The sequence below is a fragment of the Coloeus monedula genome (genome assembly GCF_965178545.1).
Source record: "Coloeus monedula genome assembly, chromosome: 26".
NCBI lineage: Eukaryota > Metazoa > Chordata > Aves > Passeriformes > Corvidae > Coloeus > Coloeus monedula.
The window spans coordinates 6,490,619-6,518,483 of NC_138806.1; the positions used below are offsets into that span (position 1 = coordinate 6,490,619).

General features: G+C 43.5%; 1 protein-coding gene across 5 annotated transcripts; it reads right to left on the reverse strand.

Moving 5' to 3' along the window:
• Positions 1-348: 348 nt before the first annotated feature.
• CDC27 (cell division cycle 27) lies at positions 349-26,901 on the reverse strand. 5 transcript variants are annotated; one of them, XM_082297323.1, is made up of 19 exons: positions 26,713-26,901; positions 21,366-21,441; positions 18,011-18,158; positions 16,552-16,677; positions 15,521-15,618; positions 14,871-15,025; positions 14,535-14,749; positions 13,940-14,054; positions 11,842-11,957; positions 11,623-11,722; positions 11,182-11,389; positions 10,059-10,228; positions 8,632-8,784; positions 7,174-7,382; positions 6,263-6,380; positions 5,906-6,034; positions 5,111-5,185; positions 4,017-4,197; positions 349-2,956 (listed from the first exon to the last, which is right to left on the reverse strand). In XM_082297323.1, the coding sequence occupies exons 1-19, from the start codon at positions 26,737-26,739 to the stop codon at positions 2,874-2,876; spliced, it is 2,502 nt and encodes an 833-aa protein (XP_082153449.1). In that variant the 5' UTR covers positions 26,740-26,901; the 3' UTR covers positions 349-2,873. The 5 variants fall into 5 exon arrangements, with proteins under 5 accessions (XP_082153449.1, XP_082153448.1, XP_082153447.1 ...); XM_082297322.1 differs by having other exon boundaries at positions 10,059-10,231; XM_082297321.1 differs by having other exon boundaries at positions 11,842-11,975.
• Between the last annotated feature and the right edge of the window lie 964 nt (positions 26,902-27,865).

The following is a 27,865-nucleotide window of genomic DNA, read 5'->3' on the forward strand; positions in this document are numbered from 1 at the left end:
CAGCTCCGTGGCCTCGTCAGCTCCACATCCTTACACCTGGTGTCACACCAGTGTCACACCTCCCACCTCACCCAGAATTCCGGCCAGGATCTTGCAGCCCACTTGGAAAGCTGTGGTAGATTTACAGGCGACACGTGGAGCCCTGGGAAGGACAGGACAGAACCCCAAGGTGTCCCTAAACCTTTCCCAACCTCTGTCACTTGCCCAACTCCTGAAGGACAAACCCCACCCCTGACCCAAAGCACCCAGGGGTAAGCCTGCTTTTAAAAGTAATTTATTTGGATTTTCCACATCCTTTCATGAATTGCAAATATATTAACAGAAAAGACTTTTTTTCCCCTAGGACTGTACAATTTTTGAAATTAAAAAAAAAAAAAATCAAGAAAAGGAAAAAAAAGACAAATTACATTGTTTCAATGCAAATAGTAACACCACACCCACACTTTGCATTCTTCCATAGTTTTGTTGTAACAAAATGACAGTTCCCTAATTCTCGTCAGTGAACACTTGCTCTCACCTGCCTGCCAGTGCCTCCATGCTTGGCCTCCTCCTCTCTGTCCTTCCTCAAAGAGCCAAATTTTAGTCCTCCAATACTAATTTTGTGTTTCTCCTTAGAACGTAAAATAGCAGCATGGGCTAAACGTGACCCTGGATTCTTGGGAAAAAAAGAAAACACCTTTAAGGTAGGATGAACATATAAAGCCAGGAATGCTTTTATGTATTAAGTCTCCCAAATAGCACAAACATCCTTTGAACAGCCCAGCTGAGTTAAGAGCTTTTTCCCAGGGGCTGAGAGTTTTACTGTGGTTTTCAGGGAACAAAGGAAAAGGAAAAAAGCCCCTTCAATTCCTGGATCTCTGGTCCCCACATGAACAACATTTGTTATGGAAAAATAAATAGCACCTGCTTCCTCCTGCTTTTGTTTAGAAAATATGCTGGGAACCAAAAGGAAGCCAATTAACATGGCAATTAGTGGCATTCCACAAGTGCTGCCTGCAGACCTTACCAGGAGGTGCTGCTCAGAGACTCCTCCATGCGAGGGACGTGCTGGGAAGCTGCCACAAGCTGGAGCTAGATGGGAAAGCCACACCAGGAGAGACACAGCAACCTCAGGAGCAGGGCCTGGGAGCTCTGCCCGAGGTACAGATCAGTCCCAGGGAAGACTCTCCAGGAAAGGGGAATCACCCCAGAACACCTCAGCCACAGGAATCCAGCCCAAACGTGCCACCATCTCCCAGTCAATCCATCACCTTCCAGACCCAGCTGATCACAAGTGCGTAGCAGAGGCAAAAATTTCATCCCTTTTAATTCCTCAGATTTTAGAGGGTTTTTTTTACCCTATGAGGGGAATTGAAGCCTATTCTTCACTGCCCATCCTCCTACTTCAAAAAAACCCACCGAGCCACAGAATTCTATTTTCACTCAGAACTCGGGGATGATTTTTCAAAGGATAAAGGTGTCCATGTGGCTCTTGACCAGAGAGAAGCCAGGACAGGGGAGGTGCCAAGTGGCCAAGGACAGAATTCAAAAGAAATTGAAGTGTAAAGGAAACTAAGAGACCCCTAAAAACCAATAGATTAAAAAAAAAAGAAAAAAAACCCCAAAACATTAAGACTGACCACAACAAATACATTGCTATGAAATTTGTATCATTCCCAATTTATTAGGCATAAATTGCGCTTTAAAACTGCTTGTATCATACACTTGCTTTATCATCACTGCACAAAGGGCACCAATTGCTGCTGCAGAATGCTACAGAGAGCAGTTTGGACTCACTAATGTGGCACAGCTTTCTCCTCTCAGAAACAGACCCTGGAGGAAAATGTTCCTAGAATGGGAAACTGAAAGAACAGCTTAAAAAAATAAGGAAAAAGACAGATAATTGCACATTTTTGCATCCTGCTTGGACCACACTTTACAATATAGTTTTCAAAGTGATCACAGACCTAAGGAGATACTGATCTGAGACAATTATTTTGATGCATTTGACCAAGGTTCTGATTGTGTTAAGGCTCCCAGTCTTCCCACTCTCACAGGATTAAGGGTTTGATGTTTCACATTACACTTGTATCTACATTTCTCTCTTGATTTTGCCCTTTATTAATTTTTATTCTTCAAAGGGGAAGAACAAGTAATGGGGTGCATGAAAAATGAAGCAAGGTGGTGCTGACTGAAATACAAAGTAAACACTGACCTTTCCAAAACCGGGTGAATAAATTAATTCATGGTTAGAACATGAAAGCGTTTGATGAAAGCTCTGATCCTGCAATGTGATTCTCCTGCAGCTGCACTCTAGGCAGGGACAGGGGTGTTTCACGTGGCCTGACACGCACCCAGTCCTGGTTGCTCACTGGAGACACTGGAGCTTTAAGGTCATTGACACTCCCTGGCATTTAAGTTACACTACAATATGCAAAAGTCTTGAACAGCCTGTTTGTCAACACTGTCCTTGGAGAACTGGGGAATGAGGTTCAGCACTCTGCTTACCAAGGAAGACCCAAACTAAGACACATTTCTGGAAAAAGAACAAGACACCTCGCCATTAGTACTATCCCCACATCTACTGGCTTCCATACAGCAAACCAAGTCTGTCTTCCATGATATTTTTTTCCAGCAAGGGGGGAGTCCAAAACCAGCATTTTCTCCTCAGTCATTTCCGTAAGTGTGTAAGAGCCATCTAGTCAGACTCAGCAGCAGCTGGATATTGCACTGCCATGAACTCTGGTACAGTTCAGGTCTGAGGTGCACTCGTGGTGTCAGTGGAGAACAACAACAGTGCTGGCTCAGAGATGTGGAACCCAGGATGCCAAGGAAGGGGAGAACACGACAGTACCAGTCACACACACTTAAGCTCAGACACTGGCTCTTGGAGGTTAAAATTCATCACTTTCCACGGCATGGAGCTGCGTGTCATCCGCGTCCGTCATGCTGCTCTCCTGGGACTCGTCCGTGCCCACTGCGGAGGGAAAGAGACCTCGGGGTCAGAGACCACAGACCTGTCCCACTGCAAAGCTTCCCCCATGATCCGGCCCATCAAAGGCAGGGCAGCCAAAGTATTAAAAAAAAAAAATTTCCATTTTCCCTCCAAATTACCTTGAATTACTTCAGTTTGTTCCATGTACACTGAGGGTCATTCAGCTGAGGCTGTGGAACTCTTCCACACTTTCTCTGCACAGCCAGGGAAGCTGAACTGTGACACACAGCCCAACACTTATTTTGTTTATGCTTATTGGACAGATTAAGCTTTTGGTTTTTTCCTGTTTAAATTTTTTTTCTTGTTTGGTTGGGCTTTGGGGTTTTCTTCCTGTACTGCTCAGGTGTTGCTCAGCAGTTCCAGTCTCTGTCTCCATCTCCTGGTCAGAACAGGCTCAGCTCAGGGAGCCAGGGCTCAAAATTACCCCAATTCCAACAGCAGGGAGAGAAAAACTCTGGGTATTTCCAGAAGTACAGTGCAGGGTAAAGTTCCCATATTAAAAAGCACACAGGACCAATAAAAACCAATGTGATATACAGCTGCCACCTTTCCCTACTTTTTCAGTTGAGAATTTCAGGACACAGCATTTGTCTATTAATAAGAATCCAAATCCTGCTATATTTTCTTCTTTGCCACCTTTTACGTTTAGCACACCAAGTATTTTTATCCAACATCCAGTTTAACTTCTGAAAAAGCCTCTACAGACAACGTCAGTTGCCATTCATTTACTCTGAAATTATTTGATGCTTTATGACAGAATGCTTGCAGCCCTGGGAATGTCTTGTTCTCCTGGGATACTCTTACAGCCACCCCTGATATGTGTAAATTCAGAGTTACCATGATCTCTGTCCTACTACATCTAAAGAAATTTCACAACCCTTCACGCCATGCTTTCTGTAGGGAAAATGAATGAATTCTGCTGAATGAAGAGCCTCCAGAGTTGTTACTTGCTGAGCAGAATGTTTCACTTATTAAACCTGGCATTCTTCCCACACCCAAGTGGCAGAAGCCCCTGACCTGCCCCAGGGCTGGAAGCACAGACCTGACTCATAGGGGTAACATTCACTGATCTGCTCCTCGCGGGTGATGGGCTCCTCGTCGTCAGGGAGGTAACGCTTGTCAATGGCCTCCTTGATCTGGTTGTTGGCTCCTTTGGGATCCAGGTCCATTGCCCAGGAGAAATTCATTAGGGCCAGATGTGTCTGACCCAGTTTTTTATAAACCTAAAAATAAAAAAGCAGAAAAGGCTACATTTACACAAAGCTGCTCCTTGAAGGTTTGGGCAACAAATGTTCCAAGCCGCAGTTCAGTGATGTTTTATGGAAAACAACAGAGGGTGGATATGAAAAATTTATTATGTGAGCCCCAAGGGAAATAACAAATATGTGTAGAAAGACTAATGTGTTTCTATTTAAAAATAAAACAATTTAAACTAGCAGCTAAGACATTCTTTATCATTAAGGGCAGACAAGGAAGTTATTTATCTGTGTTGAGCATTTAAACAGTGAAAATACTTCAGTTTATCAAGACATGGCCACTCTCATTTCAATTTAGAGGTCCAGCTACTCCTGGAAAAATACCAGTGAATTTCAGCACAAATCTTTTTACCCCTCTCCAGTTTAAACAAAATAAAGAAATCTTGCTGAGAGAGAGTTCTCCAGCATTGCATTAGAGGGAAGTTTGTCTTGGTGCTTCCAAGTGACCAGACACCCCCCAGCAGAAAGTTGCAGAAGTTATTTAAAGCTTATCAGCAGAGGAGGTGGTGGGAAGGAGGATTTCTGTCACCAGATCCCTTCTCCCTGGCATTTCACACAAGAAAGGTTGGAACGTAGTTGCTTCTTATTCAGTATTTCTGACACAATGCAGGAGAATGTGATTCAGTATTTTAATAGTTACGTGTGCAAATAACCAGCCCTGCTGACTGAGGGATGGACTAGCACCTCCAGCTCTCTTTAACTGTCCTTTGCGTTTAAAAGCTGGCACATCATAAAGCTGTGAGCACTAAGCCTTATTTAAAGCTTGGGAATTTTTAGAATACTGCTCCAAGTGGAAGCAGCTTAGTGACAGGCATCAAATTTTCTCATTAAGCAGCAAATGAAACCAAAGAACTTACAATCACAATGAAGTTTTACCTACCTTTCCTATTAAAAAGTAAACAAGAGACTCTTTGGGAACAATCTGTTTCAGTTCTTCAAGTTCTTGTAAAGCCGACTGAAAGGTTGGAAAGAGTGTTTATATTAGGCATTTGAAACCAAAAACTTTTTGTGAAACTTCTACTTTACACTTAAACTAGTTGTTGATGCTGGAGCTATTCATTCTGCTGTGACAGTCACCTGGCATCATTAAGAAATTCAACTGAAAAATATTTGGTCTACAGTTAGAAATAAAGTTTGAAGTAAAGTTTTCCTTTTCAATGTGCACACGTTTCTGAGGCAAGTTTCAACATAGACCTGGCTTGTCTTCTGGAGCCAAAAAACACTGGCCAGAGGAAAAGTTGCTGGATAAACACTGTGGGAAGATCTCTTATTCTAAACAGGGTTCAGGTCAGCAAGGGATCAGCCCAAAACTGCTTCACTTCTGCCTTTTCACTCCACAACACGACCTTGGAAACAGCTGGTTCCTATTGCTGTAATTGGATATGGGGCAGTTTGCTGAGGTTTTTTAGTAATTTAGTATGAACTCATGATAGTGGGTCAGACTAAAATAACAATTAAAAAACAACACCTGTTGGCCCCAGATTTTATTACGATCGAAACATTTAACACAGTTCCCTGGTGAGGGTGGCACTTGCCAAAGCAAATGCTTCCCATGTCCCAGGCTCTTCCTGCAAGGCCTGGTGCTCCCCAGGGTGACCTGTACACATTCAGCTTCCAAGGCATCCCCATTCCCAGCTGCAGGAATTTCAAGGTTGCCACGAGCACCCAGACTGACCTTGTACTTCTCATTTGCAAATAACACCGAGGCTCTATGGAATTTGCATAGTGGGTTCTTGGGGTCGATGTTGATCGCTTTGTTCAAAGTGTCCAAGGCCTTCTCAGATTTTTTCAGTGCATGTTGGACCTGACACACAAAGAGAGAACAATTCCAAAAGGGGAAAAATAGCAGCTCATCTGCCAAGCAAGGACAAACCCTTTCGACCATGCTTACTTGCAATCTGCTCCTTTAGAAAAATATTTGCTCAATTCTAGACCAAGTCTGAACAAGCTTTCCCACAGGAAGAAAAATCCTCCTCCCCGCGTCTCCACCCCAAACCCTTCTCCCCACCCAAGTTAAGTGCCATGTACTTACTACTCCAATGTGACACAGTAAGACTGAGCTCTGAGGGTTGATATCAAGTGCTTTCTGGAAATGCATTTCTGCCAGACTGAATTTCTCCTGTTTGTAATAAATCATTCCCAACCCATACCTGCAGCAGAGAAACAATTCTGGTAAGTAGCAATGGATTTTAATCAAATTAGTTTCTGTCAGTGACTGTGACATGGAAGGAATGGTTTGGAGCCTTGCCAACCCCATCTAGGGGGGGAAGGGATTTCTTGGGGGAAAAAGCTGTATAAAGTTTTCTTTCTTTTTTTATCCATTGGGTAGCTGAAGAACTGATGTGTGATACACAGGGAGACTGGCTAAATAGCTACTAAATAAAAAGCACACAGAAGTTATAACACTAAGGGATCACACTCACAGATCTAACTTTTACTGCTTTATATATTAAAAAACTGTAAGAAACTAAGTGTGTCCTAAGGTACGAAGGGGCTGAGATCTCATCTCTCCAACTGCAAGTGAGGAAACATAATGCATGAAGAATGCTGCCCAGCAGAGCAAAACAGCTGGGGTAATACAGCCTAGGCAATCTGTGAAAACAAAACAAAAAATCCAATTTTTTGCCTTCCTTGTTAAAGTAGCCCCCCCATCTTCTGAAGGAAAGGCTTTGCTCTCTTCCAGGAGGGAAGAGTGGTAGGTAGATTGTGGCTGCCCCATCCCTGGCACTGTCCCAGGCCAGGCTGGACGGGGCTTGGAGCACCCTGGGATAGTGGGAGGTGTCCCTGCTCATGGCAGAGGGTGGCACTGGATGGACTTTAAGGTCCCTTCCAACCCAAACTAGTCTGTGACTCCATGAAATTACAGCAGTGGCAGCATCCAGAAGATGCTCCTCGGGAAGGAATTCTGCACCACTGCAGCAGCAGGGATACAGCCAAACTTACCAGGCGTTGTAGTGCCGGGGGTTGACCCTGATGGCATTTCTAAAACAGGCCAATGCTTTGTCCAGTTCTTCTGTCAGCACAAACTCGTGGCCCAGCAGGGTGTAAGCATAGGCATAGTTTGGATCCACCTGGATGGCCCTCTGGAAGAACTTGATGGCAATGTCGTGCTCCCTTTGCAAGCTGAAGCAGTTTCCTGCAGCACACCAGGCCTGGAGCAACAGCAGGGCAAGAACAGAACCCTTTTTACAACCCTGAGTGACTAAGCTGAGCTGAACTGCTTTAAATAATTATAAATAACTTATTCCTAGATTTAAAAGTAAAAACAGGAATAAATCAACAGTTAGTTCAGGTTCATTCCTGTGAGGCAAGCAGGGCTAAACACACCTTCTAAAATAAATAAATAAATATACACACTGAAATACAGAAATGGAGAATCCATGGACACCCAACAAGTCTGTACCAATTAGATCCTTTGATGACTAAGGACTAAAGCTTTTGAAGCTGTTGAAAAGGCCAGAAATAAAACATTTTTGATATTTAAGACTAACAAAAGGAGAGATGGTACTTTATTTCTTCAGCTCCCTCCAATTGACAAATCTGGAAATCTGCAGAGGAAGAATTTTAGCAACAACCTCCTCTTTCCCTGCTGCTCAGCACCCATCGAGACTGCAAATACCACAGCCTGGCATCCCTCACTTCTCCAAATTTTTAGCATCACTGCCAAAGCACAGAAGCATTTTCCATTCCTTGGATTAGAATCTGCATTTCCCTCTATCCTGACTAATCTTACTACAACCACCAACTGCTTCACTGGGTTTGAGTTTTCCACTCTTAGACAAACTAACAGGACAACATGAATTGGATTTCCTCCTCCACCAAAAAGATTTCCAATATCCTCTAGAGTTTTCTCAATTCTTAAGAGCACGCCTATAAACTCACATCTGTTATTTTTACTGTGGCACTCATTGAAAGATTCTTGGTTTTTGGCACATTGTGACTTTACATTACCACACACCCTGCAGTTTAATGGACTTTGGTATAAACATCATGTCTGCAAATAAATTCTAGAACAAATATTTTAAGTGGCAGTGAATTAGCTACAGCAATTAAACAGTGGTACAGGAAAAAGATATTCCTTATCTCTGCACACTGGCAGCAGCAGGAGTGACTGACTAACCCATGATCTTCCTGGTTGAATGGTGCCAAGGCAAATTTAAATAACCATGAACAGATAAAAGGTTTCAACCTGTTCCACATAAGCTAATATTCAAATTTTAAGAAGCCATTTCAGGCATCAGCAGTTGATCAGACAACCCTGCCACCTCCTCTCCAGTTTTGCCATGTTCAGGTGTATTCCCACTGGAGAGTACACCGCATTAGAGCTCAAAGCTCTGTTCTGAATCACTGATTTTACCACGTAGTTTCCCTCTTCTCACTCAAGCCCACAGCATTTTATACCTCCGGTGAGTTTTTATCCATGTCTGTCAAATCCTTGGAAAGAACTGAAAGGGCAACATCTTTCTGCAGATGCCAGAGTGTGGTTGAATAGATCTCCATGCCTTCTACTCTGTAGTTTTCAATCCTTCTCACTTCTGAAAAAATTCTCTCAGCCTGAGAACAGAAATGAAACTTAAAATAAAATTCTGCCCACCGAGGCAGAGCACAGAGGTCAAGGTCCAAGGCCCCATGTCCATCCTGAGCATCCTCTTTGCTTTTTAAGTGTTCTACAGAGAGCTGCAAGTCCTGGAACTTTCCTTTCAAGGGAAGGAAGTGACTGTATCCCAGGATACTTATGCCAGCAGGAATGCAGCCAGCTCTCCCTCCTGCTGACTCAGCTGCATTCCTGTTTCTGTCTGTGCTCCAGCAAGGCAAAAACGTTATCCACAAAATCAGGAGGAGCATAACCGACTTTTATGGGCCAGTTATCACTGTTAACCATCCCAACAGTGACAGGATAAGGGGCAATGGTTTCACACTGCCAGAGGGCAGGGATAGATGGGATACTAGGAAGGAATTACTCCCTGTGAGGGTGGGCAGGCCCTGGCACAGGGTGCCCAGAGCAGCTGGGGCTGCCCCTGGATCCCTGGCAGTGCCCAAGGCCAGGCTGGACACTGGGGCTTGGAGCAGCCTGGGACAGTGGAAGGTCCCTGCCCAGGGCAGGGGTGGGAACGGATGGGCTTTGAGGTCTCTTTCAATCCAAACCGCCTGGGAATTCTGTGATTAAAATCCATACCCTCACCTTTCCTAAGTTATCTATAAAAGCAGCCAATGCATTCCATCCCTAAACAGACTGCGCACAGCTCAAGACCCCCCCTCTCCTTTGTCTCCTGCACATGTTCTGCCAAGGAGTGTTTTAAAAACTTAGCAAATGGGCACATCAACTGTCAGGACAACAGTGCCAAGGAGAGGTGAACTGTGGGATTACCCTTAACTGCTCACTTCTGATTCTGGAGCAGTTTGGCATCACCTCAGCTGTGCCAACGCTTCATTTGTGAGGCTGGAAGGGAAACTGGGTCACTGATGTGATCAGAATTAACTAGAATGGAGAGAAGTTTTTTGGTTTAGAGCTCAAATTGTTCAGTGATCTAATCTAAAACAGTGCAGTGCAAACAATTCCATCAGCACAGCTGGAGGCAGAGACAGGACAGACAAGGAAGAGACCCCAACAGATGGATACAAATAACATTAAAAAAAGTTTTTAGGAAAGCGCAGTGATAAAGCTCTAAGGAAGCAGATTCAAGATCTAAATCCATTCCAGTGTAACTTTTATATTTATCCATTTACCACAACTGCAAACTTCCCACAGATTTTACAGGAAATCTGCAGGTTTTGTGTAAAACTGCCAAAGGAAAGTGAGAAGAGGAAGGCCCAGCCCCAGTTCCTACCTGCATGTACTCTGCCAGCTCAAAGTAAGCTCTCCCAATTTGGCACAGCACCCAGCCTGTGTTGTAGTGATGGGATGGCAAATGGCTCAAAATATTGATGGCTTCTTTGCAGTTGTATGAGCACAAGGCTAAATAACCTTTCCCCATGTCCCGGAGAAGGCTCATCAAACCTTCTAGGAAAAAAACACAATAAATAAAAGTGGGAGGAAAAAAAAAAAAAGAAGAAAAAAAGACAGCTGAGACTTATTTACTTGGAAGTGCTAATCCCAAATGCTCTCCCTTGTGCACTGCCCCTGAATTTGCCTATGAAAACCTTTCAGGAGTTTCCAAACAAGGTTTATACACTCTTAATTAACATGAACATGATATTCTGAATATCAGACTCTGTAAGGGAAGCCAGAAAATAATGAGTCTTTAAACTCTAGGGCTCAGGGCGAGTGGAGTTCTGCACTTCCAGCAGCTATTCAAACGCTTCTCTAGATCTGAGCAGTTTCCACAAGCCTGGTAGCCATGGATACATCCTCTTACTGCCTGGAAACATTACTGAGCCAAAAGAGAGGAATTCAGCATTTTGCTTAGGATTTTCTGACAATCTGAATAAAGACTTGTTTTTAAACAAGTGGGAGATATCAAGGGAGAACAGACTACATAAAGCCCATGTTGAGGGAAGATGCTGGGTTACGAGTAACTCCTTTGAATCACTTCCCAAGGGTAATAATACTGTCTCACCTTATATACTTTAAAGTAATTTATATTATTTTAAAGTTATAATTTATAACAACATAACACTTATAGACATAATATTAATTATTCTATTATCATAATTAATCCATTGCATAATAATTTATAATACTTTATGTATCAACACTTTGAAAATATTTTAATCATTAATACAGACCAGAACTTGCAAGATCTATCTGCTGGTAATTACCACTTTCAATATTTCTTCACATGTTTCTAAGTTAACAAGAAGATTGCATTGAATTAAATCAGTTTTTATCACTATACAAAGGTGAGAGCTGCAGGCTAAAATGAAATGGGGAAGAAGCAAATACTGAAGCAACACTAAAACCCAGATATAGCAGATTTTACTCTACTACAGTCCAGTAGTGCTCAAACAGACCTGCTGCTGCTTTCTGTAGCGTGAAAGCTTGGATTTGTGGTGCAACAGTGGAAATTTTCCCTTCTGAAATGATGGAAGAGTCCAGTTTGGTAATTTCCAAACTATCATTTAAGTTTGGTTGTGTTATTCCTCCCTTATTTGTTTTACTTTTTGTTTTTCTGTTTGGAATCTTAGGTGGAAACTTCATTTTTAATTTTTTGCTATTTTCCTGCAAATAAGAAAAGTAAGAGTTACATATAAAAGAATTTTTTAAATTCAGAAATCTGAACTTGAGAGCGAATTGTGTAAAATTATGTGCAACAAGCATGCCCAGCCATGCCCTGCTCACCACAGAATCTGTTCTTAGGCTGCTAAAACCGCTATGAATATGTGGAAATTAACAGTTGGTACAGTGGCACGGGTAACAAAGGAACAAATTTCCAGCACTGGGAGGTTTGGTACCTTGGTTGTAGAACTATCACTGGTAAACAGGCGAGAGCTTCGTCGAGGCAGCGCGTTGGGTGGAGCAGCAATGGTTGGGCTCAATACCTGAGGTGTTGTACTGAAAACAAAAATTTAAAAGTTACACACGGAAAAGTAAACTTCTTTGCTCCACTTCTACTAGTAACAGTTTTTAGCTTTGTTTTAAACAAAAATGCTCCAATACTATGGTTTTTTTACCTTGTCTGTGGACCAGAGCTCTGTGTCTGTGCAACGAGAATTGGAGTGACTTCCCGGCTATTCCCACTCTGGGAGAAGACGGATTTTGTTCCAGCCTGGCTGATCCTGCTGACAGTCTGCACAACACAGAGTTTCTACAGGTTTGTTATTATGTCACTCAGGAGTCTCCATCTCTGCTGCACCAAACCCAACCCATTCCACCCACCAAACACTGCACAAGGAGAAACAATTATTTTAATTAAGGGGAGGGTTCCCCCATCTCAAGGGGAAACCCATCAAAAGTGTTTCTCATTCTACCTGTTAACAACACCAGGTCCACAAAGCTTATGCACATTATTTGAAGATATAGAATCTCCATCTAGTGGCAAGAAACTATATGGTAAAGTGCTTGTGCAAGAACAAAAGGGAATTAAAAGACGTCATATTTAAAGGCTTTTTCCTGCATAAAGTTGAAAACAAACCACACACAAAAAAAGAAGAAAGAAAAATATTTTTGAATTATCCTATTACAATCCCATTCAGAAGCCATTCACAAACTGCACAGCCTGTTTTCAGAACAGATCCTCCTCTTCCTACTTTTTTTAAAAAAAACTTAAAATTATCTTTCTGCCCACTCCGAGGACACCAACATGGAATTCCGTGATGGCTGTTTGGAAGGGACAAGTGGGATCAACACCAGCACAAGCAATGCCAGTTTATGCATTATCCAACCTCTAAAGCTCTGTCCTTCCCTTCCTTTCCCAGATTCTGTTACCAGAGGATGGTTTAGGTGGCCAGCAAGGACACTTGCCCACTCAGACAGGAAGCCTTTGGATCCATCCTAATGCTTCATTCACTTATGTAAGTGTTTCCTAGGAAACTGCCTCTGTTCAGCCACAGCTCCACCAAACCTTGTCTGACACAGAACTGGAAGAGCAAAGTGGAATCGGCACAGTCATTATTTGCACTGGACAAAGCATGAACCAGAATTTAAGCTGTTTGTATTCAAAGGTATTAAATATTTGTGTTTTGGTAATGGCACAGCTCTGTCTGTGCAGTGCCTAAGTGTGGAGTAGTGAAATTCAGACCTCAGTTGTGTCACACTCAGCAAAGCAACAAAACAGAAGCAAATCCGACTTGATTCCCCAAAGCTTTTCAGCTCTCAGAAGAGCTGCACTTTACTAACTTTATTTCCATTTTCAGACTCATGGAAATTTACCTTCCTACATGTGCACAGTCCACCACAAGCCATTGTTTTCAAATGTACCATGGAAAATTCCTTGGTCCTGAGCAGGTACAGGATGGGAACTGGATCAGCCATACAAAGCACATCCCTAACAGACCGTTTAGCACAGTTCCCAAATTTCCCTTTCAGAATGGCACAGCAAGGTGAGTACCAAGATTTGTCCAGAGCAAACGTAGCAATTAAAGTTCTACTTTTTGAGGGATTCAACACTATTACTTGCATCGAGTTTCACTTCAAAATACTGCCCCCTGTAAAACACTAACACCCCTCATGCAACTTACAGATTTACTAAAAATACAGGAAAAAATCCTCAGGTTTTTTGTTTTTAGAAAGGAACAAATAGCTCTTCAACTGTCACCAACATTCCACCTCTCATTTATCACTATGGCAACTATGGCAGTTTCTTCCTGAGTAAAACAGACAATTTTTAGTTTCCCCTACCCAAGACTCTGCTGAGTGAAACAGCACCATTCTCTCAGTCCTTTACAGACCAGCAGCAGGATTTTTATTACTCTGGCCTGTAAACTACAATTCAAGAACTACTTGCAGGAGAGCAGTAGCTTCAGCTCACTTGAGGCTTCAGAAAATACATTAAACAAGCAAAGCGAAAACTCCAAGTCTTCCCACTCTGCCCAGCAAACTGAGAAGTTTGCATCTGCTGTTGTTTGGAAGCATCAGTGTTTGTACCCTCTGTGATGGGAGGTGGACAGAACACAGAGACCTTCCCTAGGTTACTCCAGCAACACCAGCCTGGGCATTTGGGTGGGAAAACTCAGCTCACATGTCTTTTTCGCTGTATTATGGATTCTTCTTTAAAGTGCACTGCAATGTCAAGCTCTCAGAAGAGCAGCTGTGTTCCAGAATGCAAGGTACCTTCTTTGAAGGTGCTCCGGTGGATGGCACATCGATTACAGAGGAAGAGTTGGTGTAATTCTGTAAATAGGATCCATCTCCAGGGCTTGGGGTTTCTAGTGGCAAAATTCCAAAGCTGAGAACAAACCAGAGAGGAAGGGTCAGTGTCTGAGTGTTACACCTGGAGAGTTGCTCTGATGCTGGGGTTAAAACAGAGACCCAGATCATGGAATATTCTGAGCTGGACCCACAGGATCATCAAGAGTTGTTCTTCAAGAAAAGCTCTTTACGGTAGCCTTTCATAATAAAGTTTATTCCAGAAGAGGAACGCATTCCTTTAGAGATTTTTCAAGTGAGAACGTGGCAATAAGCAATATCCTGAATCTACAATTCCCCTCCAAACCAGCAACTGTTTGTTTAAAAACCAGAAGAGATCAACACTAGGACCAAGAGCAGTTCCTGAAGTTGTTTGGGTTTCCCTTGTGCAGCACTGTTTACAGAATTCTACCAACACGTGTGTCTGAGTGTGCTGTGCAGCACCAGCCCTCCTGTTCCAAGTCCCAGACATTATCAGCAGCTCAGCCCTGGGCAGAGCTTGGCCATCCCAAGGACTTACCTTGGAGTTAGTGGGCTCAAAGCTGCAGGTCCCCCCAGTAAACTCCGTCCAGTTTTTGGTTTATTTTGAGCCTGTTTGGACAATATGGCAGTTCCTGACCCCAGAGGGACAGAATCCGAGGAAATCACAGCAGAGTCAATGTAAGACATGGAGGAATCCGAATTCAAAGAGGAATACTTTGAATTGGAGGATTCTAGGTTGATTCTGTTCAACTCCTGAAGAATAAAAGGCAGCTGTTAGGTACTCAGGGTATGGTTTAATTAGCATTTTTCAGTTAAGCTGGAAAAATTAACTGATTTTACCAGGTGATTTTACAGTGATTTCAGCAAAACTCACAATTGTGTCCTGGGGTGTCTCCATGAGGACAGTCTCAGGCTGTCTGTGGGATATGTTGTGATTAGACACCAACGTTGTGCAAGTGTTGGGCAGACAGCTGCTGAAGTTCTGTAAGGATGTTAATTTAAATGTTTGGTCAGGGTCTGGCTTTTCACCTGTAAGAGTGGAAGGAGATTTAATACTTATTCCTGAGTCTAAACACTGAATATTCAGTCTGAAACAAGGACAGGAGACAAAGGATTTTAGAAGTGTTTTAAAACATTTCACAGAATCATAGAACCTTTGGGCTGGGTTGGAAGGGACCTTAAAAATCATCTCATTCCCACCCTCCACTAGACCAGGTCACTCTGGGCCCTTTATACTAAAGCAGAAGTGCTCTTCCATTCTTCTGCTACAAAACCCTGGACAACCAATATTTTTAAGAATTGTTATTTATTGTTTGTTTAAGCTATTCTCAGAAACAGTTTCTAAGTGTCTACTAAATGCAGGCTGGAAAGCACAGGGTATTGTTAAATCCAAAAATGTATAAATAATGAAAATGAAAGAAAACAAGACAGAAGTTTTTAAAAATGGCAAAGTATTTTAAATTAATTGTTGCTCACAAAAATCTCTCCAAAGAATTACTGAGTAAAACAGTTCAGCAGACTCACCTATTTCACATAGTGATTCAAAAGGGGACCAAAGGAAAGGATTTAAACTAAGGCTCTTTTGGTAACATTCTGATCCTTTGGCAAGCCGGTCTGTCTTGCTGCAAAAAGAATGAAACAGTTCACAGGGAAACTTCAGAACAGCACTTTTGTTCAAGAGAGTTTTCCAGAAGAGGAATTGAAAAACAAAAACATGTTGAAAGGCATAGAAACATTCCTCATTTTTCAAGCCAGAAGAATACTGAGTTCTTTTGAAGTTATTTGACATATTTAGACACAGTTGTCAAAAAAAGTTACATAAGCACTAGAATAGCTTGAGAATTTTCATTTTTAGGAAGATGCAGTTCTTTGCAACAGCTTGTTTCTTTTCTGCCAACAGTAACCTGATTGCCAGCCTTCCAGCCATCTTAAGTATCTATGGATAATATTTTTGCAAATAAATTAGGGACTAAACTGAACACTTAAGTATTTGCCTACAAAGAAATAATTTTGAAAATAATTGAGAACAGCTATAGTAGAGAAGAATCCACGAGCCAAACTACTCCTATTCAATCAAATCATTCACATTTACCGAAACCTTTCTTGCATCTTGGCAAAGTCAAAACACTTAAATTTGTCAAGTTATTCTGCCTGGCACCCTCAGAACTTTGATTTGAAGGTTAGAGCTACACATGTATAGAACAGATTAAAAAAAAATCTAAATGGTAACATTGAGAAACAAGCTGAGATTTTTTCTTAGGGAAGAATAGAGCAAATGCAAAGGTATATAAAAAAACCAGACTCTTGGATTTCATTCGTATCCACCTGGGAAAGAGGAACTTGTGTTTTCAGCCTTTGGGAGAAAATTAAACCAGTCTTGTATTCCCAAATTAGACTGATTCCACAACTACCCACCTGAACTTATCGTGCTCCAAAATCGTGTAACCCAGAGACACATGTCTCCTGTAATGACTAAGGATATGTTTGACTAAATCTGGGCTTGGTCAAATAAAAACCCTCCAGCTTTATTGGGCAAAATGAAAAAGCAACTTTACCAGTAGACATGTCCCAGTAAGGAGAGTGTAAAGCATGCAGAGTCACCAAACTCCATAACAATGTCATCATGGCTTTTCTGTTTATTCAACACTCCACCAGACAAGATCTGCTCTCCTTCTGCAAGCCTTTTTAAAAAACAAGAGGTTTAAAGGGGTTACAAGGCTCACAGTACTGGCAGTCCAATGTTTTCACCCTGCTGCAAACAAAAACAGAAATCCATTGTCAGTGTTCACAGGTTTTAAACCACAAACCAATTCCTGCAAATGAATGTTTAGTAACCAATGGATTCCTCTACAACAGGGAGGTTCAGGACTCTGAAGTCAAACAGCTCTACTGGGAGGGAAGAAAAACAAAACAAACCCAAAAGCAAAGGTACAAAATAGAGCATGACTTTTCCAAAAGTGATCAATCCTAGCATAAAGGACAAGAAAATCTTCCACACACTTGATCTTTGAAGGTGCTTTATCTAAGCTAAGACAGTACTTAATTTGGCTTTGTTTTCTGAAGAAATACAATCTGTAAGGCCCCATACACTGAGTTAAGACCCAATATTGGGATATGGCAGAGATTTTGGATTTTAATGCCTTCCTTTCTTCCAAGAAGGGCTCAAAAGGAGAACAAAGGCTCAATTTGCACCTCCTCCACCTGCAGGAGCAGCACCACTCACACAAATGGGCCACTGGCTGTCAGCCTTCAAAATGACTTTATACAACTGCTGGGGTGGGAGGCATTTTTCAGGCATCCGAGCCCAAACACCTGAACAAACAAATCACCTTTTCTTGCCACCACTTGAAATGTCACTTGTAGGTGGATGCTTCTATCAGCACAGACCATGCCCACAAGAAAATAAGGCACGGCTGTATAAATGAGCTCATGCAGCAGCAACAGTTAAATTTAACAAATTCTAAAGAATGTATTTAAGAAATCTGACACCAGTTCAGGAGCTGATGTGCTATATGCACACCCCAGACTTTGTAAAAGCAAGGGAGAGAACAATCAGCTTTGAATTTATTCCACTGGGACCTCTCCAGTAGAACATTAGCACCATTTCCCTTTCAATGGAAGATGCAAAGAAAGCTGTATCCTAATGGCTCCACAGCAGTTAAGAGCCAGAAGAAACAGACCAAGTCAAAACATCCTGGGACATCAAAGGACTTCCCTACTAAAGGGAGCAGCAAAGACCAAGGAGCTTTCCCCACACACTCTGGAGAGGTCTGTTTTCTCCCTACACAGCTCCACAATTCCTGTCTAAGTTACTCAACTTTTAGAGGTTTCTGTAACATGGGATAATGCTCATTAGATCCACATCTGAAAGCAAAATAAATTGAACTTATAATCTTTTGTGCTGAAGGACCAATGAATTTCTAGTTTATACAAGACAATAGCTTCTGAAGAGAAATCCAAGCAAAAAAATGAATCCATTTGTAACCCTGGACAAAACATGAAGGATTTACTTACTTGCTGAGGTCCACACAACATTTTGCAAGCAGGTATTTACACTGTGGGGTGGTACAGCTGTGTCCCTTTAGGAGCCTGTAAGCTTTATAGGCCTTTCCTGAGCGGTAGTAACACGTTGCCAGTAAAAACAGTGCTTCTTCTGAGTGTACTGGAAAACAAAATGTAAGAAAAAAAAATCATCAGTTAGTTGTTAATCGTTTTAGTACAAAGAATTTGGGGGCAGGGAGTAAAAGCCAGCTATGGACAAGATGGAAGAAAGTAGGTATTGGTATTGGAAATTAATTCCTGAATGAAGTGCATTTATCTGTTGGTGATTACCAAACTTCCTATGCCATTTCCTTGGCTAGTCAGATCAACTCGTAATATCTCCAGCTGTAAAGGAACTTTGATCCTTCTGGCTACCCAACCTAAATAAGTCATCAGCCAGTTGTTGTTAGAACAGCAGCAAGCCAAGCACAGCAGCCAGGCCAGAAGTACTTTAACAACCTGTTGGCCACACCAAGACTGACTTGGCTCAGAGTATCACCACACCTGCCACCAACACTTTGAACTACTTTAAGGAGTGCATAAACACTGGCACAACACAAAAGACAACAACTTTCAGAAGGAAAGTCTATTCCAGCCCAAGCCGCCAGTTTTAATCTCAATTTCAAGTGGTCTTTTTCCATTTGCAATTTTACTTCTGTTCTTGTTCTAAAGCATTTGATGCTTTACCTTCACATGACTCAGTGGAGAAGATTTTCTGATTTTAATGACTATTAAAGTTGGTCAGTTACCACTCACCTCTTCACCAACATTGAGTCCTGTCGTTTTTGCTGCCTACTCCCATTATTTCATTGGGAACGTGGCTTGACAGCACCATTCAGATGCTTTAGTTGCTTTATGTTGGGATCTATCGATAGGGACAAGTTCTCCTAAAACCAGGATGGGGCTCAGAGCACCCTGGGATAGTGGAAGATGTCCCTGCCCATGGCAGGGGGTGGAACAGGATGGGCTTTAAGGTCCCTTCCAACCCAAACCATTCTGGGATTCTGTAATTCCATAAATCCTTTTCCCAAGCTGAGATCTCACAAGTTTCTAAATTCTGGAAGAAGTAGTCAAGCATCAGGAAAAGTCATCTCTATCTAAACAAAGAACAAAAGGGATCAGGGCAGAGACTGGAATTGTTTAGATTTGATGTTTGCTTGCACATTTTCTTCCACTGCAGAGATGAATTATGCACCACACTGAGGATGTTCTACTCAAAGAGCTTGACTTGGCATCCAGGTTTGAGACTGAGGTCAGACCCACTTGTGATTACAGCATAAAGGACAGAGTTAACTCCTGAAGTAACTTTAATCCTTCCTGTAAACTCAACAGATTTTGTTCATCCGTGGTGGCTTAACCCACTCTCTGTACTTCCCCAAACGTTACACTCAAATCACCCTCACACAGTGATATTTTAAATCAAAAGCTGTGTATGAACACGAGCAACTTCAAACTCCAAGCAATTAATAAGCCCATATTACCTTTATACTTTTCAAAACACATAATCCTGCAAATGGAACTCAGCATTAAAAGAAACAATTTTGATGTTTGTTCACCCACCTACAGGGAACTCTTTAGAAAAATCAATATGAGCACTGTACAAAAACCTCTTTGGGAATCTGCCCAAATCCTTTGCTTCACTGAAAACGGACTATTTTAAGTTTTTGTTATCACCTGAACATTGACAATGGAAACAGAAGATCCAAACAGAGGACACCTCATTAGCCTTATCCTAAAAACACCAGAAGACCTTTCCAAAAATTCAAGTTAAATCAATTTTTATCTGCTACTTTAACAGACTTGGAGAGTTCTGGGAAACGACCAAGCCACAGATGTCCCATCAAGGACAGTAATTGCAGGTAGACTTAAAAGAAGTTCTTCTCAGGGTGAAATCACTCCTGCCAATGTGGAGCCACTGTATTCAAGTTCTGCAGCTTCCACTCTGCAATGTAACCACTTATTTTAACCAGGAGCCAGATGTTTTGTTAGCAGTTAATTGCTTGCACCAAGTGTCAGCATTCATGCTGCTTTCTCTCAGCACTGCTGGTCACCGAAAAAGGCTGTTTGAAGTATTCTTGCAGAGAATTATTCTGTGAGGACGTGTCACTATCAAGCCAGGTATTTTTCTCCTGGCTGCTGCAAAAAGTAGATTTGCTTTGCTCCTAAATCCTTGGCAATTACCTTCAACCTACCATTTCCCTGCACCTCACAGTGTGTTGTGTTCAGGGGAGCTCTGTCATCCCTAAAATACTATTTCCTTCATGCACACCTGGATTACCAGGTTCCATAATATTCTACACAACAGTTCTCATTTAAACACCAGATCAAACACCCCAGATTTCATTTGTAACCCTGACACAAGGAAAAAGAAGTCTTTATTTCTCAAAACTTAGGTTTGTGCTTCCACTGTTAAGAACTGCATTGTGGGCATGGCAGGCAAAATATTTCATTACAAAACAGAGCATGAAATAGCTTATACAGTTTAATTCAAACTATAAGTTCAGGTTGTTTAGCATGAGAAATTGTATGATGCTTGTATTTTAGCTTAAGGATTGGGGTGTTTTTTATGTTAGTGGTTAGGGAACAATACCTTTCAAAACAGAGAAGGAAAGCTGACCACCAGTTTTGAGGAGAAAGAAGTACAGAAGAACGAAAAGCTTATCTGAGGTCATGGAGAAAAGGTTAAAGAAATAAAAGGTGCTAGAACACACCAAAAAAGTGTCCAAAGGACCCAGAGAAAGTACAGATTTATGTTACTGCTGCCTGCTCACTATCCAAAACACCCCAGACCTGACAGCTTTAGAATGAAGTAACAATTAGCAGGGATTCAGCAGGAGACACCTGTTCCATATGTTCTGATTCTCACTGTCTCAATTTCACAGTGCTTTTCTCTCACCATCACAAGACTCTCTTTGAGCCAATCAACATATCTGAACAGCATTATTAGCAAAGACAGCTTTCAATGTCAAGCCAATTTGTAGAATTTGTGTGCTGCATCTATCCTCAAGTGCCCTTGGAAGACATGCAATGCTTGAGGGTTATTAAAAAACCCCAGCACTCTCCCATTTGATACCATAAACCGTAAACACTGCACTTAAACACACAAATCTGAGTTTAATTTTAAGGAGATTTTACTGTAAAATAACATTGCTACTGTTACACGATTTGATTGTCCAACCTAATTGCGAGGCATTCCTCTGCCTTCCCCAAGCAGAAAGTTAAACTTCATTACCAGAACAGAAGGAAAACGAAGCAGGAACAGAGGCTGAAAAAACCTAAATTAAAAATTGAAAAAAAAGCATCAACTTTATAATTGCAAAGTACACACCTTCTGCATATAACCTTTCTGCGAGGAACACAGCATCACGATACGCGTAGTGGTTCAGTGCTTGCCAGATAGCAGCCTGCAAGGCAAGAAAATCATCTTAATTTAGTGGGGAGCTTTAAAAATGAAAAAAACTCCTTACCTCTTACTGTCAAAAGGCAAAGTTCAGCTTGGTTTTATAGAGCCATAAAAAGAAAGGGGAGGATAAACACGCTGGCCAAGCTGTATTTGTTTCAACTATTAGTAAGGAGGCTTAAAAAACCCCACCAAACTCTGCACCAAAGCCAGGAATCAACCTTGGAATGTTTCTCACTAGTTACCAGACACAACCATCCAAACCCCTCAGAAACCACCGAGTTTTAGCCTGGTGCACAACTCGGCAGGAATTACTGCAAACTACCACCAAACAACACCTTCAGTAACGATCAAAACAAAATCCAACCCCAACTGGTCAGAGTATCCCACTAAAGCATCTCCCCAAGATGCCAAACCAAAACCCAACAGGCCCAGAAGCCTCTCAGTGTCCAAGATGGTCAAGATGAGACTTGTGTTGATTAAACATCTTAGCATAAAGGATCTTCCCTGAAGAGGCATCAGTGTTCCCTTGAGGGCCAAGGTGAACAGAATCCACTGCTCTTTGTGCAGCATTTTGTTGGGTCTTCAGCCACCTCTCCACTGTCACCAGCTGAGAAGTAGCACCCAAGAACGTGTGCAATGCAAATTAAATGGACAAATGGTATTCTACAGCCATAGATGAACACAACCTACTTCTGATTTTGCTCACACACTCACACTTGGCCAAGTCCAGCTCACAGGTACTGTTTCCTTTTTCATGAACACCAAGTTTGAGTTTGTGACTGCCAATATTCGTGCAGACTGGAAGGATGGCACGATTCCAGTGGAACAGACACACACAGAGGTGTACAACCTGCACACCAGCAAGGCAGGTGTCATTTACTTGGACTGCTGTCACCAGTAGCTGACACACAAGAGCTGTCCAGGGCTGGGGTAAGAGGATTTCACACAAACTACTCGGCCAACTTTTTCAGATTGCATTAAAAGTCATCTGTTATCTGTAAAAGAGGCTGGGATTCAAAAAATAATTTAAGATCTGTTCAGCCTTTCCTCCCCACCTACTCCAAGGGTGCTGTGCATGCTCATCAGGGTTTGTGCTCCAAGGTGGGCAGGGTTGGGTTCAGGACAGCAGTTCCTTCCCACCTGGGATCTTTGCTCCAGTTCCAAAGCCCTTTTCCATCAGCAGCAAAGAGCCATTTTGCAGTAGTTTTGTTATCATGGATCCCAAACAAGATCTGAACTTATGAATTCAAAGCACTGTGACCTAGGATTTCTCTAATACTCATCAGCAACCAAAGACAAGTAAAATTTGCTTCTAAAACCTATGATACACTCCGAAACGAAAAGAAATCTTGCACAGGGAAAGCAATACTGCCCTGCAGTGCTATTCCCAGTGGGAAAGGCAGGCGCCAATTTCATCTTAAAAAAAAAAAATCCAAACATCACAGAGTTACATGTACCATATGCTACTTCTTCCAACACAAACTTGACAAACACAGGGTGTGAAAACTGTGCAAGTTCTCTTCACAAGAAGCCCACACAGCCGTCATGAACAGTACACACCAGGGCTCCCAAGTACTACAGGGAATATTATACACAAGTCTCTACAGAGAGTCTGTTTTCTCCTATTAGTAGATCCCAAAAATACACTTAAGAAATAAACAGGTGCTTTTAAGCTTCTGTGAAAGTATTTGGAAGTATTTAAAAGTGAATTCTCTTAGTTTCATCATTGCAATACAAATACATTATTGTTTCTCTCTGGTTGTATTTCATATTTCAGTAACTGCGCCTCAGAGCCTCCTGAAGTGATTCCTCCCCGCTGCCTTGAAAAGCTCCCGGGCTGAAGGTGGTTCCACGCCCTGCAGACAGAGCAGGACAAACAGGGAGACAGAAGGTCAGGGATACAATCTTTCAAGCCATCCCCAAGCCAGAGCAGCCCAAGATCTCCTGTTTCTCTTGCTCTCAAAAGCAGCTCTTCTTCACCAAATCACAAGTGACATTTAGATGAATCCAGCCAAGTTGTGGCGCCTTCAGGTTAAAAATCCTGTCGTTGCAGGGCTGTAACTCAGCCAGCTCACAAAACAAAGGTGTGGGAGTGGGGAAATCAGGGTCATCTGACTGCTCAAACAAGAGCAAGTTGCCAGGAAGAATCCTGCCAAAGGCCAAGAGGGGACGCGAGGGATTTGGGGCTATGTCACAGCCACTTTTTAAGAGTTACACTACACACTGGCTCAAATAACAATTGTTATGGAGCAGAGGGAAAGCAAGAAATGGGCTGGTAGAATCCCTGATCTGTAGCAATTATCACTTTGCAACCCAGAATGTGCCTCCTGCCCTGATCTCACTGATGCTGGAGCCTGGATCCTCACACACTCTCTCCTAAAAGAGCAGGAAGAGGAAAGGAAGGCAGCAGGGCATCAGCCATACCTACGCAGCAACAATTTTTCCATGAGAACAGACGTCTAAACTATGACTGTGCCTCAGAAAAGAGGATTTCTAACCCACCTTTTAGGACAGGAACATTGATCTCAATACAGCACAGTAATTCAGTTTGTTCTAGAAGAAGCACAACGCATGTACACAGCACTAGTGGTACACAGTTGCTAAACCACACCAGAGTAGTGTTCTCAGCCCTGTTCTCAGGGCTGCATCACAGGAAGGAGAAAAGTTGGAAGCGTTTCCACATTTTATTCACGCATGCTTGCAAAGCAGATAAACATCCAGGTCCTAGCCACTCATATTAAAAATAATTAATTTGAAATGCAAAATGAACAGGGAGTTCCAAAACTACCATACACAGCCCTGCAGAGAGGCATCCTCAGAGAGGAGAGCAGGAAAATAAAATCAGATTCAGACAGGTCCATCTTCTATCCAGAAAATCCTGTGCATTGTCCAAGTGTCAGTTCATATCTAAGCCAAAGAGCTCTTAAGAGATGGTCTCTTCTGACAGCTGTATTGCCTTGGAAATTGTTTTCCAAGCTGTTTAGCCTATATTGCCATGCTAAGCAGATTCTACCATGATTTCAGAGTCTTCAGGGTGGTCAGGGAGGAGGAGAGCTCCGGGATGGGCTGTGCTGCATTCCCCAGTTACACACACTCTGCCCACTGAACAAGCACACGTTGGTCCTGCAGTTTGCAGCCAAGTTCAAGCACCATTCCAGTGAGTCACAGCAGATGATCACCTTGAACAGCTAAATTCCAAGCAAAGCACTCATTTTCTTTCCAAGATGTTTTTCAGAAGTATTTGGAAGGCATCCAGCTTGTTTCTCAGCACATGGGACACAGAGTTTTATGTTGGAGCTGAAGGGTTTTAAATCGACCATATCAGGAAGTACAGCAGAGGGCTGTAAACTCTGGCACTTTGTTCAACTTAAAAGAACTTCAAAAGTTAGCAAAAATCTAACCAGTGACCAAGATGCCTTCTGGGACATGAATTTCATGTAATTAAAGCACAACATTTATAAGGCTACATACAAACACAAATTCTGTTGTTTATCTGTCAGGCTGTGACAGATAAGTAACATCACAGCTGTGAGGATGTAAGGATGACAGTTTTTTCCTGGAATGCTGAGCCCTGAAGACATCTGAAAGGCTGGGAGAGAACAGACAAATAGACAGGAAAAATCTCTTCAATGACAAAAATGAGAACTAGTGTCAACTTTCCCAGACATTTAAGAAAATTATAAAAACAGAGTTAAGTCCGTGGACTTCAACTAAACTGGGAATTCAGAAACACAATGGACTTTACCCAGTCCCAAATAATTCCTAAACTTACCAGCACTCCTGTGAGCAAGGAACAGCAGCAAAGCTGACAGCAGCAGAACTACTGCTAAAGGAATGATTTGTCATTTGAAAGAACAATCTAAATAGATATACTCAATCTAAATAGATATATTCAACATAGCAAAGCCTCATCAAAACATTCAAGCTAGGAAGAGGTTAAGAATGGAGAACAGCATTAGGGAGGTCTTTACCTTGCTGAAATACCACCAAAGCCCACATTTCTATCAGGGAGCTCTCAGAATAGCAGATATTTCCATTTGGTCAAGCCTAGTTAGCACAGCACCGGAAACATTTGGTATTGTTTCCTGCCAGTTTCACTCATTCACACTGCAGTGCATTCTTGCTTCCTTTTCTATTGTAATCCCATGTTTTCCTGGAATATACAACTGGTGCAAAACAACCAGCCCAGCTCCATGGATAACACCAATGGTGCAGGATGGCCTCTGCAGGAGGGGGACCAGGTGGCCAAAAGCATTTCCAGCACTGTGCTGACCCTTGCTCTCAGAGGGGATGAGCAGAGCAGTGGCATCAAGGACACAAACCCTGGTTTACAAGAATGCCCTCACTGTCACCATCTTCCACAGACAGGATCAAGTCAGCAGGGTGGTTTTCCACAGGAGACTTTCTTCCCCTTCCACCTTTTCTTTAGGAAGAAAAGAGCCAAGAGCAAGAATTCTCACTATGTTCACAACAGAACACAATCGTGTTCCACCAAGACACTGCTGCCAGGAACCTCTTGCTGTAATTACCAAAAAAAAAAAAAAAAACCCAAAACATCCTGTTAAAAAGCTAAAAATATATTTTTTAAAAGAATGGGAACACGAATAAAATGAGTGATTAACGAAAACTGTGAATAGTTAGAGAATGGGCATACAAGAACTGTGGAAAGAAAAAGCAGCTCCTAATTCTGTGAATCGCGACTTTTGGATGGGAAGGCTGAGCACAAGAACAGGAAGCCCATCAGAGTAACTGCAGTGAGACTAAAACACCAGAGAAAAAGGAGATTGACATTATTTTCTCTCCTAGGTCTCCCATCAACCCGAAGGGACCAACTCCTTGGGAAAAAGGAACGTCCTTCACTCGCACGACACGGAGGGATCCGAGCACGCTGCGAGCATTTAAACACGACACGGCAGCGAACGCAGAAAGGTGAGCGAAGTAGCAACAGGTCTCCCGGGGGATCTGCGGGGGGCCCCTTCCTGGGAGCCGGATCGGCTGAGGAGCTGCGGGGAGACCGACACCTCCCTCGGGGGCTCGGGGGGCAAAGGGGCGAGCGCGGCCGGTCCCGGGGGCGCGGGGATGGGGACGGGAGGCTGGAAGGGGAAGCCCGGCGGGCTCCGGCGGGAGGGAGGGCGGAGGAGCTGGAGGTCCTGCGGGCCCACCGGCCGAGAGGCCGCCGGGAGCGGCCCGCAGCCCCGGCCCCGGAGCGGGCGGGGCGGCCTAACCCGGGCCGGGCCGGGCTTTGGGGCCTGAGCCGCCCGGGGGTCGGTACCTGGACGGGTTCCTGCAGCACCGTCATCCTGCTCTCCCCTGCCTCCGCCTCCTGGTCGCCGAGCCCGAGCGGGGCGGCCCCAGTCCCGGCCCGGCTCAGAGCGAGTCCCGGCGGGGCCCGGCCCGGCCGCGGCTCATTTGAACCCGCACCGACCGTTACCGGAGCGAGCGAGGCCGGCGGGCGCCGAGTCCGCCCGAACCGGCGGCGGAAATACCCGAACCGTCCGGCGGAAATACCCGAAGGCGCAGGCGGAAAGAGCCGAGCGTCGACGGAAAACAGCTGGGAAAGCCTCACTCGGCAGCCGGGAGGAAACTACTCGGCGACGGAGATGGCCGAGTCAGGACGAAGATAGCCGAGCTGGGACGGAGATGGCCGAGCGACGGGGCGGAGATGTCCGAGCTGGAACGGAGCCACCCGAGCAGGAACGGAGATGATCGAGCGAGAGCGGAGATGGACGAGCGTGAGGAGGCCAGTGAACCCCCGGCAGGGCAGGGCGCCTTTGCACCCGTGGAATGTAGAACTTGCAGTTTGTGCCACAGACCGGGCTCTCGAGATCCCCAGGTCTGTCGGGAGCCCCCGCGTTTCCCGGGATGCTGGTCCGAGGGCTGCCTCCTGCCATCACCAGTGCGTCCTGAGCCAACCCTGCCCCTGCGCTGGGTTTTGCTGGTGATTCCCGTGTCCCCGTTCCCAGAGTCGGATCAGCACGGGTCCCAGGGTCAGCACGGCCCAGGTGCTGTCCCCGTCACTGAGGGATCCGTGCTGATGGTTCTCCCCAGGTAGCTTCAGTCACGATATCACAAAATCACAGGATCCTGTGGGTTGAAAAAGACCTCCCAGATCCTCGAGTCCAACCTGTGACTGATCCCCACCTTCTCAATAGACCAGAGCACCGAGTGCCATGTCCAGTCATTCCTTGGACATCTCCAGGGACAGGGACTCCACTACCTCCCTGGACAGCCCCTTCCAATGTTTAACAACGCATTCTGTGAAGAAATTCCTCCTGATGTCCTCATATCCAGGACTAAAACTGGCAGACTGGGGTATTAGGGACGAGGCAGGTAATTTGCCAGTTACAACTTGGATGTGTTTGAAAGTACAGTATCTGGCACACAGAGCTTTAGCAAAAGAATGGAGTAAAGATGCACAAGTAAAC